Source organism: Entelurus aequoreus, linkage group LG01, assembly GCF_033978785.1.
Source record: "Entelurus aequoreus isolate RoL-2023_Sb linkage group LG01, RoL_Eaeq_v1.1, whole genome shotgun sequence".
NCBI classification, from domain to species: domain Eukaryota; kingdom Metazoa; phylum Chordata; class Actinopteri; order Syngnathiformes; family Syngnathidae; genus Entelurus; species Entelurus aequoreus.
The window spans coordinates 81,319,910-81,334,020 of NC_084731.1; the positions used below are offsets into that span (position 1 = coordinate 81,319,910).

Below are 14,111 nucleotides of genomic sequence, written 5' to 3' on the forward strand. Positions count from 1 at the left end.
AAATATTTGGTTGTTTCACACATGTGAACTGTTAGCATGATAGAATTTTAGATAATTTTGCAGGTATACTGTACACCTCAGAGTCAAAAATGTAGTTAATTGACGCATGCTAACTGGTAGCATGTTAGCTTTTTAGTAATTTTTTGCAGGTATACACCCTGAAGTTAAATAATTTGTTGTTTCATAAATGCTAACTCTTAACATGTAGCTTTTTTTTTTTAGCTACAATTGACCACAATTGCTTTTTCTAGTTCGTTTTACTCCTATTTTTTTTTTTGTTAATACGATAGAGTAGGGATGTACTGGTATTGTAAATACCGTGTTATTGCGGTATCAAAATCATCACAATAAGGCTGTGACGGTATAAAACAAAAAATTGGTCAGTGTAGTTTTTTTCTGGCACTTTTGAATTGGCCAGTTTGAAAATAAAAGGACATCTCTCAAAATTCCCTGAAACTTTTTTGATTGATTGATTGATTGAAACTTTTATTAGTAGATTGCACAGTACAGTACATATTCCGTACAATTGACCACTAAATGGCAACACCCGAATACGTTTTTCAACTTGTTTAAGTCGGGGTCCACGTTAATCAATTCATGGTAAAGGGAAGAGAAAGGATTGTTTTTTTGACATTTCCTGAGATGTTCAACAAAATGTGTCCGCATCTTTTTTGAGTTACGCTGCAAACAGACAAACAAACAAACCCTGGCGAAAACCCCACATTTGTTTTCCTGTAACATTGAATCAACTCGTGGGTTAAATTGATTTGTTGTTCTTGTTTAAGTTAGGAAATGCGGCAGCGCGGACAAATACAACAATTTGGTTATATATATAATATTAGTAATAAGAGAACCTACCTGATAAACCATCACCCGGAAAATATATTTGATGCCACGGAAGCCATGCATTTATTTCTGTGATATTTACATGATCAAACGCTAAATTGTCTGCTAACTTTTTTAAGAATCAGCATTTTCCAAACTGAAAAAAAATAAAAATAAAGTCCACTGCATAGGACACTGTTTCTCTAAAATTAAAAGATGAAAGACCCCTACGTGAACAATATTGTTTTACCTGATATATTGACTTGTTTGGAGCAAAACAAGCATTAAAACCGTGATAATATCGCACCGTGAGATTTTGATACCGCTACATCCCTACTATAGAGTGATGTAATCGAACGGGCCGCTCACTCTGACCTCCGCAGGATAGAATTGGTACTACAATGTTACAAAGTCCACAATGAGCTCCTCTATCGCCTGCACGCCAAAGCGACACAACATTAGCCGTATCGCATCATCATAATGCTGAGCCCCATGCAATTTCTCCTTCCGGATGATACATTCATATTCATAATCCAATTGCTTCGACTCAAGATGCAGATCTTCTGATATAAATATGATTTATCCTATTTTGGGGATTATGTCGAATCAAAAATGTTTGGCCGGCCAATACCGAACACTGTGACAGGACTGTTGTATTTCCCTTTTCCTGTTTGTGCTCTTATTTCCTAGTTCTACTTCTTTTTTTTCGTGTCAGGCAGTGACTTTACTCCCTATTTGCCAATCAGAGGGTTTATCTTCCAGCGTCGTCCGTATTACGTTTGTTGTCCGTAGAGTTTTTCTTTTAAGTGCTATTTTGCCTTGCTCTGCCAAATGCTCCACTCACCCGTGGTCCACAGGCATGCCAGGTGTTTCCCGAGTTACTTTTTTACATGCACGTCGTTATACCTGTCTCTGCACCCTGGGGTTACACCAGGGGTCCGCAACCCAAAATGTTGAAAGAGCCATATTGGACCAAAAATACAAGAAACAAATCTGCCTGGAAAAAAAAATTAAAAGCCTTATATAAGTGTTATAATGAAGGCAACACATGATGTAAGTGTCTATATTAGCTATATTAGCCAACTATCAAAATTACTTTTAAAGTCTTATATAAGTGTTCAAATGAAGGCAACACATGATGTAAGTGTCTATATTAGCTATATTAGCCTACTATCATAATTACTTCAAAAGTCTTATATACGTGTTATAATGAAAGCAACACTTGATGTAAGTGTCTATATTAGCTATATTAGCCTACTATCAAAATTACTTGAAAAGTCTTATATAAGTGTTATAATGAAAGCAACACTTGATGTAAGTGTCTATATTAGCTATATTAGCCTACTATAAAAATGACTTTAAAAGTCTTATGTAAGTGTTATATTGAAGGCCAGACATGATGTAAGTGTTTATATTAGCTATATTAGCCTACTATCAAAATGACTTTAAAAGTGTTATAATGAAGGCAACACATGATGTAAGTGTCTATATTAGCTATATTAGCCTACTATCAAAATTACTTTCAAAGTCTTATATAAGTGTTATATTGAAGGCAACACATGATGTAACTGTTTATATTAGCTATATTAGCCTACTATCAAAATGACTTTTAAAGTCTTATAAGTGTTATAATGCAGGCAACACATGATGTAAGTGTCTATATTGGCTATATTAGCCTACTATCAAAATTACTTTAAAAGTCTTATACAAATGTTATAATGAAGACAACACATGATGTAAGTGTCTATATTGGCTATATTAGCCTACTATCAAAATTACTTTAAAAGTCTTATACAAATGTTATAATGAAGACAACACATGTAAGTGTCTTTATTAGCTATATTAGCCTACTATCAAAGACTGACGCAAATCTTCATTGACAGAAATGTTGTATTTAAATTTGTATTCTTCACATTTTTGCAACATTGGAAATCATTAGTAAAATGGAGGCTTCTCACAGGATGAGATAACTCCTGGAAATTACTGGCTCAGTATGGCCAAAGGTATACATGTGTGTGTTCAAGTTAAAAGAAACATCAGGCTGTCTTCTTTTAATAGATTTATTACAATCTTTGCAAACTGGGTAACGTTTGCTGTGGTCTGGAACAACATGGCACACGAACAACTATCAGACATGCAGCCAATATTACATACAAATAATGTGTCATGAGACATGCAAATATAAATTAAATACACAGAGGACATAAGTAAAGGAAATTAAATGAACTCAAATATACCTACAAATGAGGCATAATGATGCAATATGTACATACAGCTAGCCTAAATAGCATGTTAGCATCGATTAGCTTGCAGTCATGGATTGACCAAATATGCCTGATATCAATACAATCAACAAAGCTCACACACAGCATAAAATGTTTGGTGGATAAATTGAGACAAATAATTAGTGGCATAAAACATGTCTTTCTGTGGCGGCATCGGAGAAAGTTGTACATGTAAACAAACTACGATGAGTTCAAGGATCGCTGAAATTAGTAGGACAAAACGGTGCTCGCCAAATACCCTCATCAGTGAAGCATGTATAACATAAACAGTTGGATTTCTAACAATTAGGATTATTTGTGTCATGTTTGTTCTCCTACAGAAAATATATTAAAACTAAATCATATATTTTTTCTTCCTCTTTTTCCATTTTCACACATCTCTGAAAGAGATCCAGGGAGCCACTAAGGCAGCGCTAAAGAGCCGCGGGTTGCTGACCCCCGGGTTACACCAACAACACCCGGCCCGATTTCGCAACATAAAATCACATAATATCAGGACTTACTTACACATTTATATCGCATGTTTGTGTTTGTTAAATGGCAATGGTAGCAAGGACACTTTCCCTGATTCTGGGTGACTGTTTTGGTCATAGTCATTTCAGACAGTTACAATAGATGCAAGTTTCACATTTCAACATGTCCGAAAAGGAGTAAGAAGAAGCAAAGCTTATTTAATTCTACCCCTTTTCCATTGCATTGCAGTTGCTAACACATTTCCTCACTTCTCGTGGTCAATCTGTAACACAAACAAATAAAACATATGTGATCAACAAAGTTCACATGGATAAAATGTTATTGATAATTTGTTGAGTATGTAATAGGTTATGTCTACTCAATGAATAAGGGTCAATATGTTTACCAGGATTATTTCCTTACAAAAGTTATCATTGACTTAAACGGGACCTATTATGCAAAAACAACTTTTCCTACCTATTGGCAACTGTTTTTGTGTACCGTCAATTTTATTAGCCACTATTTTTTTTCCTACATTTTGAACCCTGCGGCTTATTTATAGATGTTTCTCCACTGACGGCCATATTGCAATAGTTAAAAAAACAACAAAACAAGCAAACTCACTGATAAGGTGCATTATTGTTTGAGGTATGGCACCATCTTTTGGACGAGTTTGTTCACTGCTGCAGTGTCCTTCAATTTAGTCCTAACGACCGGAAGTAGAAGTGCGGTTCAGTCTTCCCGTCGTCCGTAGCGTTTCTACTCCTATGGAGTCTCCATTTAACGCTCCAAGCAACGTTTATAAGTCTTACAATTTAACCTAAACTGTTTAGACTTACTAAACTTACTGTCTGTAGGAGTGTCTTTGTGCATATTTGTACGTTTTGTCGTAATGCAATGACGCTAGCGTCCATAGCATTAGCGAGTGTCTGTGTTAGTATTATTAACTTATAACGGCATTCTTTTTGTATCCTCCCAGTTTCGTAAATTCCTCAGCATATTCACGACAACGTCACCGTGGAGTTATGGAGTCTGTTTAGCTGATTGAAGAGCTAGCTTGCGCAGCTAGTGGGTCCATGACGATGACTTCCGTTTTGTTTGATCAGACATTTTACTGCCGTGTTGGAAACTATTAAGGTATGTAAATAAACATTTACAAAATATTTCTGCGTAAATAACTAATTTTGCAATTTATATATCTGTGGCTAAGGTATGTCAATAAACATTTACAAAATATTTATGCGTAAATAACTAATTTTGCTATTTATATATCTGTGGCTTGTAGTCCGGTGCGGCTAATATATGGAACAATATTTATTTCCCCCTACAACTGAGTGAGTGTGGCTTATATATCGGTGCGCTTTATAGTCTGGAAACTATGGTATTTAAGTCCCGAAAATTTTAACACAAACCATGAAGGCATGTCGGAGATCTTTATAAAACAATCTTGCCTTCCTTGATACTTCCCGTAATTCGCCCAATTTCTGACGTTTTTCCCAGGTGTGACGTCTGCGGATTATCCATATACAGCATGCTAGAGATTTACCCAAAGTGTTTTGCGCAAGTCCGCCATTGTAGTCCGACACTGTAGTCAATAAGCCCCTTTTTCATCTCTACCCTCTTGTTGCGGGGCAGACTGGCTTGTACATGCACATGCATCCTCCGCTGTTGCCATTCCTAGGATATAGTTCTACTTTATATCTGTCAGTAGTGTCACACTTAATGTGCCACTCGACCACCTGATATCCTTTTTTTGCGGTTTCCTATTTGGTTTTCTGTTTCTTTAGTTACTTGAGATTTTAAGGAAAGGCTCCCAGCAGGGAGATGTTGGATCGTTTGCAACTTTGAAGCCTGTCCTTTAAACTCCTGCCCCTTGCCTGGAAGTCTGTGCTAAGTATTTCTGTTTGTTAAAACTACTCTAGTACAGACCCACCGTGGCTTCGCCCAGTTTCTTCTTTTCTTGCTACTAGTAGTATTATCCTTAGGATGGATGGAAGGGCTGACATTATTAGACTTGTTGACTGCTACTATGTATTTTCCAGTGGCGTGCAGTCACTAGAGGCAGGGGAGGCGGGGCCTCACCTGCCATCATGGAAAGAAAAAAAAAAGAAAAAGAAAAAAATAATAATTAAATTGTTATATGTATCCAGTGATTATACTAAAGTTATTTTCCATTTAACTTCACCAGTTTTAGATTATTTTTATTTTTATTTTCACATTTCCCGTTCAAATACTGAGAAGAGACAGTTGAGGCACTTGTGCCTCACCATGGATTGCGACTCGGCTAACTGCTGGCCTGCTGTGCAGTGAGACCGTATTGCTATATGAATCATATTATACATTTCCATAGTTTAGTTAGCTGAGGTATATAATGTACAGTGTATTTTGTCAACAACAGTATGTGTGTAACGTATTTTTAGTGCTGAGCGATCATAAATCTGCTGCGGAGACACACTGTGTGAGGCTCGTATCATAACCCCGCCTCCTGGTGCCAAGCACCTCCGCCGCAGAATGCACTGCCCGACGGGAGCGCCACACCAACCAAAGCCCACACCCAAACCCTCCACGTGCAAGACCGAATCCACCCAAAAAAAGTCACTTAACAAGAAGCCTAAAAGTGCAAAAACAACAATGCTCGCGCTGCAGGAGCCGCGAACGACCGCAGGGACACAACATTAGGTACACCTGCACTGCAGGTTCATATGTTTTTAAATGTGACTGTGATGATGCAGTCGTGCCTCACCAGACATTAACCTCACCGCACGCCACTGATATTTTCTCTGTGTAACATTTATAGCACTGTTTTGTACTCCTGTTGTATTTAGGTGAATCAGTGTTGTTATCTTCAGCAGCAATACTAGGACAGAAGGGACACATGGGCTAGATCAGACAGATTCTAGATTTGTAGGGGGCCTATGGTGTGCCGCAACATAGGACATGTAGACGACTTAAAGAAAAATTTGCGTTTGATTATAACAAATTTAAATGTTATACTATGCACAAACAAAACATATGGACTGCTTTTAAAAAAATAAAATACAAATCCTAAATAGTCAGTCCATAAATGTTTTTTTAGTCTCAGTATTTGTCTAGTCTCTAGTGACTGTGTCTCCGCTCGCCATCCAGATTTTGGAAAACCGTGGTCATCGGGGATCCAGTCACCGAAAGAATCCGGTCCAAAAAGAAGAAAACCTGACCATGTTATAGGCCCAGATTTAGGACTTGCAGTATCAATCTCAGTGTATTTTCCACCTCAAAGGCCGCTACCATCACGCTAGCTGTCATTAACACAGACATGAGGCTTTCTGTTTCTCCACGATCTGATGCAACAGACACGGGCCACGCCCAGACATGGTAGACCTTATTGGCCAACACTGATACCAATAGTATGACATGATTGACTGCCCAGTAGGGCTGTGCATATTTGGGCACCACATGATTCAATTTGATTCATGGGGGCAACAATTCGATTTAGAATCGATTCTCGATTCAAAACGATTCTTGATACAAAATCAATACAGTTATAATTAACATTATTTTCTCATTATTTGATTACTTACATTCCTCCATGAAATAGATAAACAGCTCTGATAAATGTCTATATTACTTAAAGGAAACTGTATTTTTTATTATATTTTATTTTTTTAATAAAATGCTTTCCAAACATTTAATAAAGTCAAATACAAATAAGGCAATATAAGTACTCCACACTTCTCCACTAGTAAATATGTACAGCCGATATGATCATCTACATCAACAATATGGTTTGCCTGAATGGCTGGACAGGAAAGATTTAAAAAAATAAAATAAAAAAATAAAAAATAAAAATAAATAAAAGTAAAAAAATAATAATACAAAAAATAAAACATATATATATATATATATATATATATATATATATATATATATATATATATATATATATATATATATATATATATATATATATATATATATATATATATATATATATATATAAAATGTCTTGAATGACTCATTACGATTTTAAAAGATTTTTAACAATACTTAAAATATTAATGAACACCTATTTATATATATTTTTTAACAATATTCATTACAGTTCTTAATCATAATGGTATCAATACTCACATTTTTAATCACTTTTTATCACTGCGTCACACTTGTATCCTGGGTCGGAACTCAAACCGCTGCCTGACAAGTATGCTCGATATGAAAGCACTAAAAACTACGACAAAGGTGAAGGGGAAGGGCCACGTAAATAAGACCGACTACAAAACCGCATCCTGAAAAGACGGTCAGAAAGCGACTTAAAGATGATCTGTAAAACATCATCTGTGCAACATTTTGACCAAAGAACCACCATTACATGTTATGTAAACCACAAGAAGGCGTTTCAAATGTAATGACTCTTTAAGAGAGCTGTTCAACAGAATCAGATCGCTCGTGAAGCTTGCATCTCTTGTCTGCTGTTGATGTTCTTCTGTCCCCCCGCCATCTTTTTCTGGGTGACCTGTACTTTTTAGAGGCGGTATAGTACCGAATCTGATTCATTAGTATTGCGGTACTATACGAATACCAGTATACCGTACAACCCTAATATACATACTGTATATACATATATATATATATATATATATATATATATATATATATATATATATATATATATATATATATATATATATATATATATATATATAAATAGATTTTTGCTTTTTTAATCGATTAAGAATCGTTACAAATAAGAACTGCGATTGATTTTATTTCACACCCCTATATGTGTCACAAACAAACTTCCTGAATGACTCATTACGCTTTTAAATATTTTTAACAATACTTAAAATATTGATGAACACCTATTTATCTATTTTTTTACCAATATTTATTATAGTTTTTAATCATAATGGTATCAATACTCACATGTTAATCATTTTTTATCACTGCGTCGCACTTGCATCCTAGGTCGGAACTCAAACCGCAGCCTGACAAGTATGCTCGATACGGAATTACCAAAAACTACGACTTAAATAAGACCAACTACAAAACTGCATCCTTAAGAGACGGTCAGAAAGCGACTTGAAGACGGTCTGTAAAACATCATCTATGCAACATTTTTTTTTGTTATATTTATTTTTTCATTTGATAGGGAAATATTTTTTTCCCCCTCACCCCTCCCAAAAAAATAAATAAATATATAATTTAAAAAAATACAAATAACAATACGAACAAAATTACAAAAAAATAATCAAAGTAAAATAATAAGACCCTTTCCCACCCCCAGTCCTACATTTCAGTCACAGTGGGTAGCAATGTTCTGCCTTCATCTTCACCACATGCAGATAGAGAATCACACTGACTGATTAAAAGGAAAAAAAACTAACAACAAAAATAAAAAATCACAAACATACAGAAAAGTGTCACTAAATAAAAATAGAAAAAAAAGAAAAAAAAAAGTTGAGGTGAGTGGAAAGGTTCATTGTCAACAGTGTGTGTCACATTTATCCTATAGTGTTTTTAATTTAGCTATGTAACTAATTATGCAGCCCCAGGTCAAGTCAAATTGTTTTAGTGTACCCCTCAGATTATAATTAATTTTTCCTAAATCTAAGAAAAACATGAGGTCCTTAGGCCCTAGGGAGGCCTTGGGGGCAAACTGTGATTTCCACTCCAATAACATCCTCCTACGAGCTACTAATGATGCAAAGGCGTAATATCCCTAACAGTCTGCTTAATTTTTTTGATAGTTTGGGTAGAATTTCAAAAATAGCCAATTCTGCACAAGGCGTCAACTTAAAATTTAGCGCGTCTGCAAGATGTTTAAAAATATTAATCCACTAGGCTTTCAGACAGGGACAGGACCAGAACATTTGTGTCACGTTTGCAGGAGTCGATTGACATCGATTACATGCAGTGACGTGCTGTCAGGGGAGGCAAGTGAGACAGTGCCTCACCTTGCCACCAGAGGGAAAAAAGACTTATCCATGAGATGTTCAAAAACAAAGTATCCATCCATCCATCCATCTTCTTCCGAGGTCGGGTCGCGGGGACAGCAGCCTAAGCAGGGAAGCCCAGACATGAAAGCTCATCTGCCCGCATTCAAGGTCAGATTTCTTTAAAAACGTTTGGAATATCACGTATTGATCTGGCTCTATATGAGACTAAATATCAGCATCCACAATGCCAATGTAAAGGAACATGTTGAGATATTAAAATACCTTATAAACACCACTTGCTTTTTGGGGAAACAGGAGCTTGCATTTTGTGGCAATTATCTCAATTGAGAAAGAGAGACTTTTAAAACTCACAGAAAAAGAGAAAAATGAGGACTTCTACAACAAAGTCATACAGATCTTTGTCCAGAAGGAAAGGCTAATTGACTTCATTTACAGGTTAAGGTAAGATATAATGTCTCGTGCAGGGGTCCCCAAACTACGGCCCACGGGTCAGATGCGGCCCGCCAGCGTCCAAAATCCAACCCGCGGGAAGTCACAAGTTTAAATGTTTATTAAATTTTTTTTAAATTTTTTTTTTAAATCTGTCCTTTCTAATCCATTTTCCACCGCTTGCTACTTTTTGTGTTTCCTAGCCGCTCAGGCACATCATATTGTCTAAAAATGAATTTTTCCATCAATAACATGACATCTTTGCGCTCGCGCCACAGTGTCGGGCGAGCACACAGCTAGTGTGTGCTCTTTCTGTCAATTAGTGCGCGAGGAATATATATATATGTATATATATATATATATATATATATATATATATATATATATATATATATATATATATATATATATATATATACATACATACATACATACATACAGCTGGGCCCTCCGCCAAATTGTTTTAACCCAATCCGGCCCCCGAGTCAAAAAGTTTGGGGACCCCTGATCCTAGTGTCTGCTCTGCAGTGCTGTGTTAATTGTGTGCTAAGTGTGTTGAAATGTTTTATTCTAGCATCATACTGTGTGTTTTTGTGATTTTTGAGCCAGTGCCATTGCATCATACTGTCATTGTCATGTCTGTTGATCATGTTTTTGTTTGGCCATGTGCTGTTTGGTTTTTGGACACTTAGTTCCTGCTTTTTCACTCCGTTGTTTTGCCAACATGACGACCGATTAGTTGCACCTGTTTTCACGTTTGGACTCACACACCTGTCATCAATCATGTCACTAGTATTTAAGCCTGTCCTTTTCAGTTAGTCTGTCTGGCGACATTACCTCTGTCATTATCATGCCCTGTTTATTCCCCAGTTGATGCTTCATGCCACGTAAGTGTTTGTTTTTTCACGTCACAGTAAGTGTAGTTTTTCATGTCCATAGTTTTTGCCTTTGTGCTAGTTTATTATTTTCATAGCCAAAGTTTGTTCTCCGCCTTGTGTACGCCTTTTGTTTGTACCCTTTTGTTTGTTTCTGGTTATAGTGTTAAATTAAATCATGTATATACCTTCAAGCCATGACTGGTCTGGTCCGATTGCATTCCGGGAAAACCATCCACGCAGCCAGCTGCAAGATAGTCCTCGTCCTGACAGAATGTCGCCAGCTGAACGTTTTCTCGCAACGGACACGCAGGAGGTGTTAAGTGCCATGGAGCGCCGAGACTTAACGTGGGGTCCAAACGGCAAGCTGATCCCAATCAGCTCCGTGTGGCCCGGGGACTGCGTTGCGTCACAGCAGTACCGGACGCGCCGGCAAAGACGGAAGCCGTCCAGAAGGGCTTCGCCTCTCTGTCAGGACGAGGACTATCTTGCAGCTGGCTGCGTGGATGGTTTTCCCGGAATGCAATCGGACCAGACCAGTCATGGCTTGAAGGTATATACATGATTTAATTTAACACCATAACAACAAACAAACAAAAGGGTACAAACAAAAGGTGCGCGCAAGCTTGGCTATGAAAATAATAAACTAGCACAAAGGCAAAAACTATGGACATGCAAAACTACACTTACTGTGACGTGAAAAAACACTTACGTGGCATGAAGCATCAACTAGGGCAGGTGTCGGCAACCCAAAATGTTGAAAGAGCCATATTGGACCAAAATTACAAAAACAAATCTGTCTGGAGCCGCAAAAAAATAAAAGCCATATTACATGTGTCATGAGATATACATTTAATTAAGAGGACTTAAAAGAAACTAAATGACCTCAAATATAGCTACAAATGAGGCATAATGATGCAATATGTACATATCGCTAGCCTAAATAGCCTGTTAGCATCGATTAGCTTGCAGTCATGCAGTGACCAAATATGTCTGATTAGCACTCCACACAAGTCAATAACATCAACAAAACTCACCTTTGTGCACTCATGCGCAACGTTAAAAGTGTGGTGGACAAAATGAGACAGAAAAAGAAGTGGCATAAAACACGTCCTAGAAAGTCGGAGAAAGTTATACATGTAAACAAACTATACGGTGAGTTCAAGGACCGGCAAAATTAGTAGGACAAAACGGCGCTCGCCAAATACTCGAATCAGTGAAGCATGTTTAATATAAACATTGTGATTTATAACAATTAGGGAGGTTTGTGTCATGTTTGTCCTCCTACAGAAACCATACTAAAACAAAAAAATAGATTTTTTTTTCCCCCTCATCTTTTTCCATTCTTCATACATTTTTGAAAAATCTCCAGAGAGCCACTAGGGCGGCGCTAAAAAGCCGCATGCGGCTCTAGAGCCGCGGGTTGCCGACCCCCGAACTAGGGAATAAACAGGGCATGATAATGACAGAGGTAATGTCGCCAGACGGACTAACTGAAAAGGACAGGCTTAAATACTAGTGACATGATTGATGACAGGTGTGTGAGTCCGAACGTGAAAACAGGTGCAACTAATCGGTCGTCATGGTGACAAAACAAGGGAGTGAAAAAGCAGGAACTAAGTGTCCAAAAACCAAACAGCACATGGCCAAACAAAAACATGATCAATAGACATGACAGTCATGTTTGTAAATCTGACTTGTGAGTCAGTGCCTCCCTAACCTCAAACCTTACTGTATGTCACTGATTACATGTATCTGCAATGTTGGCATCTATGCTAAGTTTTCACCAAAGAACCGCAATTACATGTTATGTAGACCACAAGAAGGCTTTTTTTTTTTTTTAATGTAGCGACTCTTTAAGAGAGCTGTTCAAAAGACTCAGATCGCTCATGAAGCTCGCATCTCTTGTCTGCTGTTGATGTTCTTCTGTCCCCCCACCCCCCAACCCCCCAACCCCTAGCTTTTTTTTTTTGGTCGGAAATCCCCCAGAGTGGAGCTGATTATTCACACTTGGGTTGCTTTTTGTCGTCAAACAGCGATGTGGGATAAAGAAGACATTAAGAATGTTCCCACAGTGCGCTGCAGATGGAGGGAAAGGGAGAGGGAGAGGGAGGGGGAGAGAGAGAGAGAGAGAGAGAGAGTGAGAGAGAGAGAGAGAGAGAGAGAGAGAGAGAGAGAGAGAGAGAGAGAGAGGGTTCGAATGCGCAGACGTCCTTGTCTCACGCCAAACACTGAGAACAATGCAGACAAACAGCAAATAAAGGACAAATATAATATCTGATGAACTCATATTTTTGCCGGATTCATTTCTGCAAAACATCTTTTGCTGCGGACACGTCACGCACACATGCGCATACCGGCTGACGCATCGTTTCATCGGCGCTTTTTTTTTTTTCTTTGCTGAGCTGAGGCATGCCTGTGGCGGATTAATTAGTTGCACCGCATTCAACAGTGTCGCTTAAAACATGCTCATCTTTGGGAGGCTCCTGTTTTAAAGAGCGATTAAGGCGTACGACCCCGACCTGCAGGACTTGGACACTCTTTTTCTTCTTATTCTTCTTCTCACCGCGGAGCTGCAAGAGTGAGGCGGCTCGCACGGAGCTAAAATCGGCGCACACTTTTTAACATTCCCCCCCCCCCCCCCCCCCCCCAAAAAAAAAATCACGCCTTAGAGGATTGATTTTTATTTGTGCGTGTAAGTGTTTTTTGTTGTTTTTTATTTTTATTTTTTAAAGATGAACTCCGCTCGCCTCTTTTTGTGATCCCGGTTCGGATCGACGCAATCCAAAAAAAAAAAAAAAAAAAAAAAAGGAGGGGAAAAGGAGCGGGAGGCGAGTGAGACGCAGCCGAGAGATGTGAGGAGGTGATGCGGGTGTTTTCCAGCCGAGCCTCGGCGCAGGGGTCGCGTTTCAGCACCGGGGGAGAAGGGACAGCTCCTCACGCCGCAGCGCGCCAGCGGGAGAAGAAGGCGCTCATTTGTTCCTTGTTTTTTTTTTTTTTTTTTTTTTTTTCCCCGCCAAGGTCAGATCATGTTTGGACTCTTCATCTTTCAAGCCCGATTGACCCAGTGAGACGGCGAGGACGACAAAAGACGACCTCATCCGACCTTCCTCTGGGGGACCGACTCGACCGAACGCACGTCCCGAGACCCCGGGGATGACTTGAGAAAAATGCTGCTCTGGGTCGTCCTGCTGAACGCGGCTCTCTGTGTTGCCAGCGGGAACGTGACAAGGGACGTCTGTAAGGAGCAGATCTGCTCCTGCGACGAGGTGGAGGGCGACGTGCACATCGGCTGCGAGAAGCGGAGC

The 14,111-nt window shown here is 38.5% G+C and overlaps 1 protein-coding gene across 1 annotated transcript in view; it reads left to right on the forward strand.

The window, feature by feature from the left end:
• Positions 1-13,443: 13,443 nt before the first annotated feature.
• Positions 13,444-14,111, forward strand: part of LOC133642409 (SLIT and NTRK-like protein 1) — a 2,809-nt gene continuing 2,141 nt past the window's right edge. Inside the window, 1 exon segment of the mRNA XM_062036612.1 lies at positions 13,444-14,111. This exon segment is cut by the window's right edge and continues 1,026 nt beyond it. Coding sequence (XP_061892596.1) covers positions 13,974-14,111 — 138 coding nt within the window. The 5' untranslated portion in view covers positions 13,444-13,973.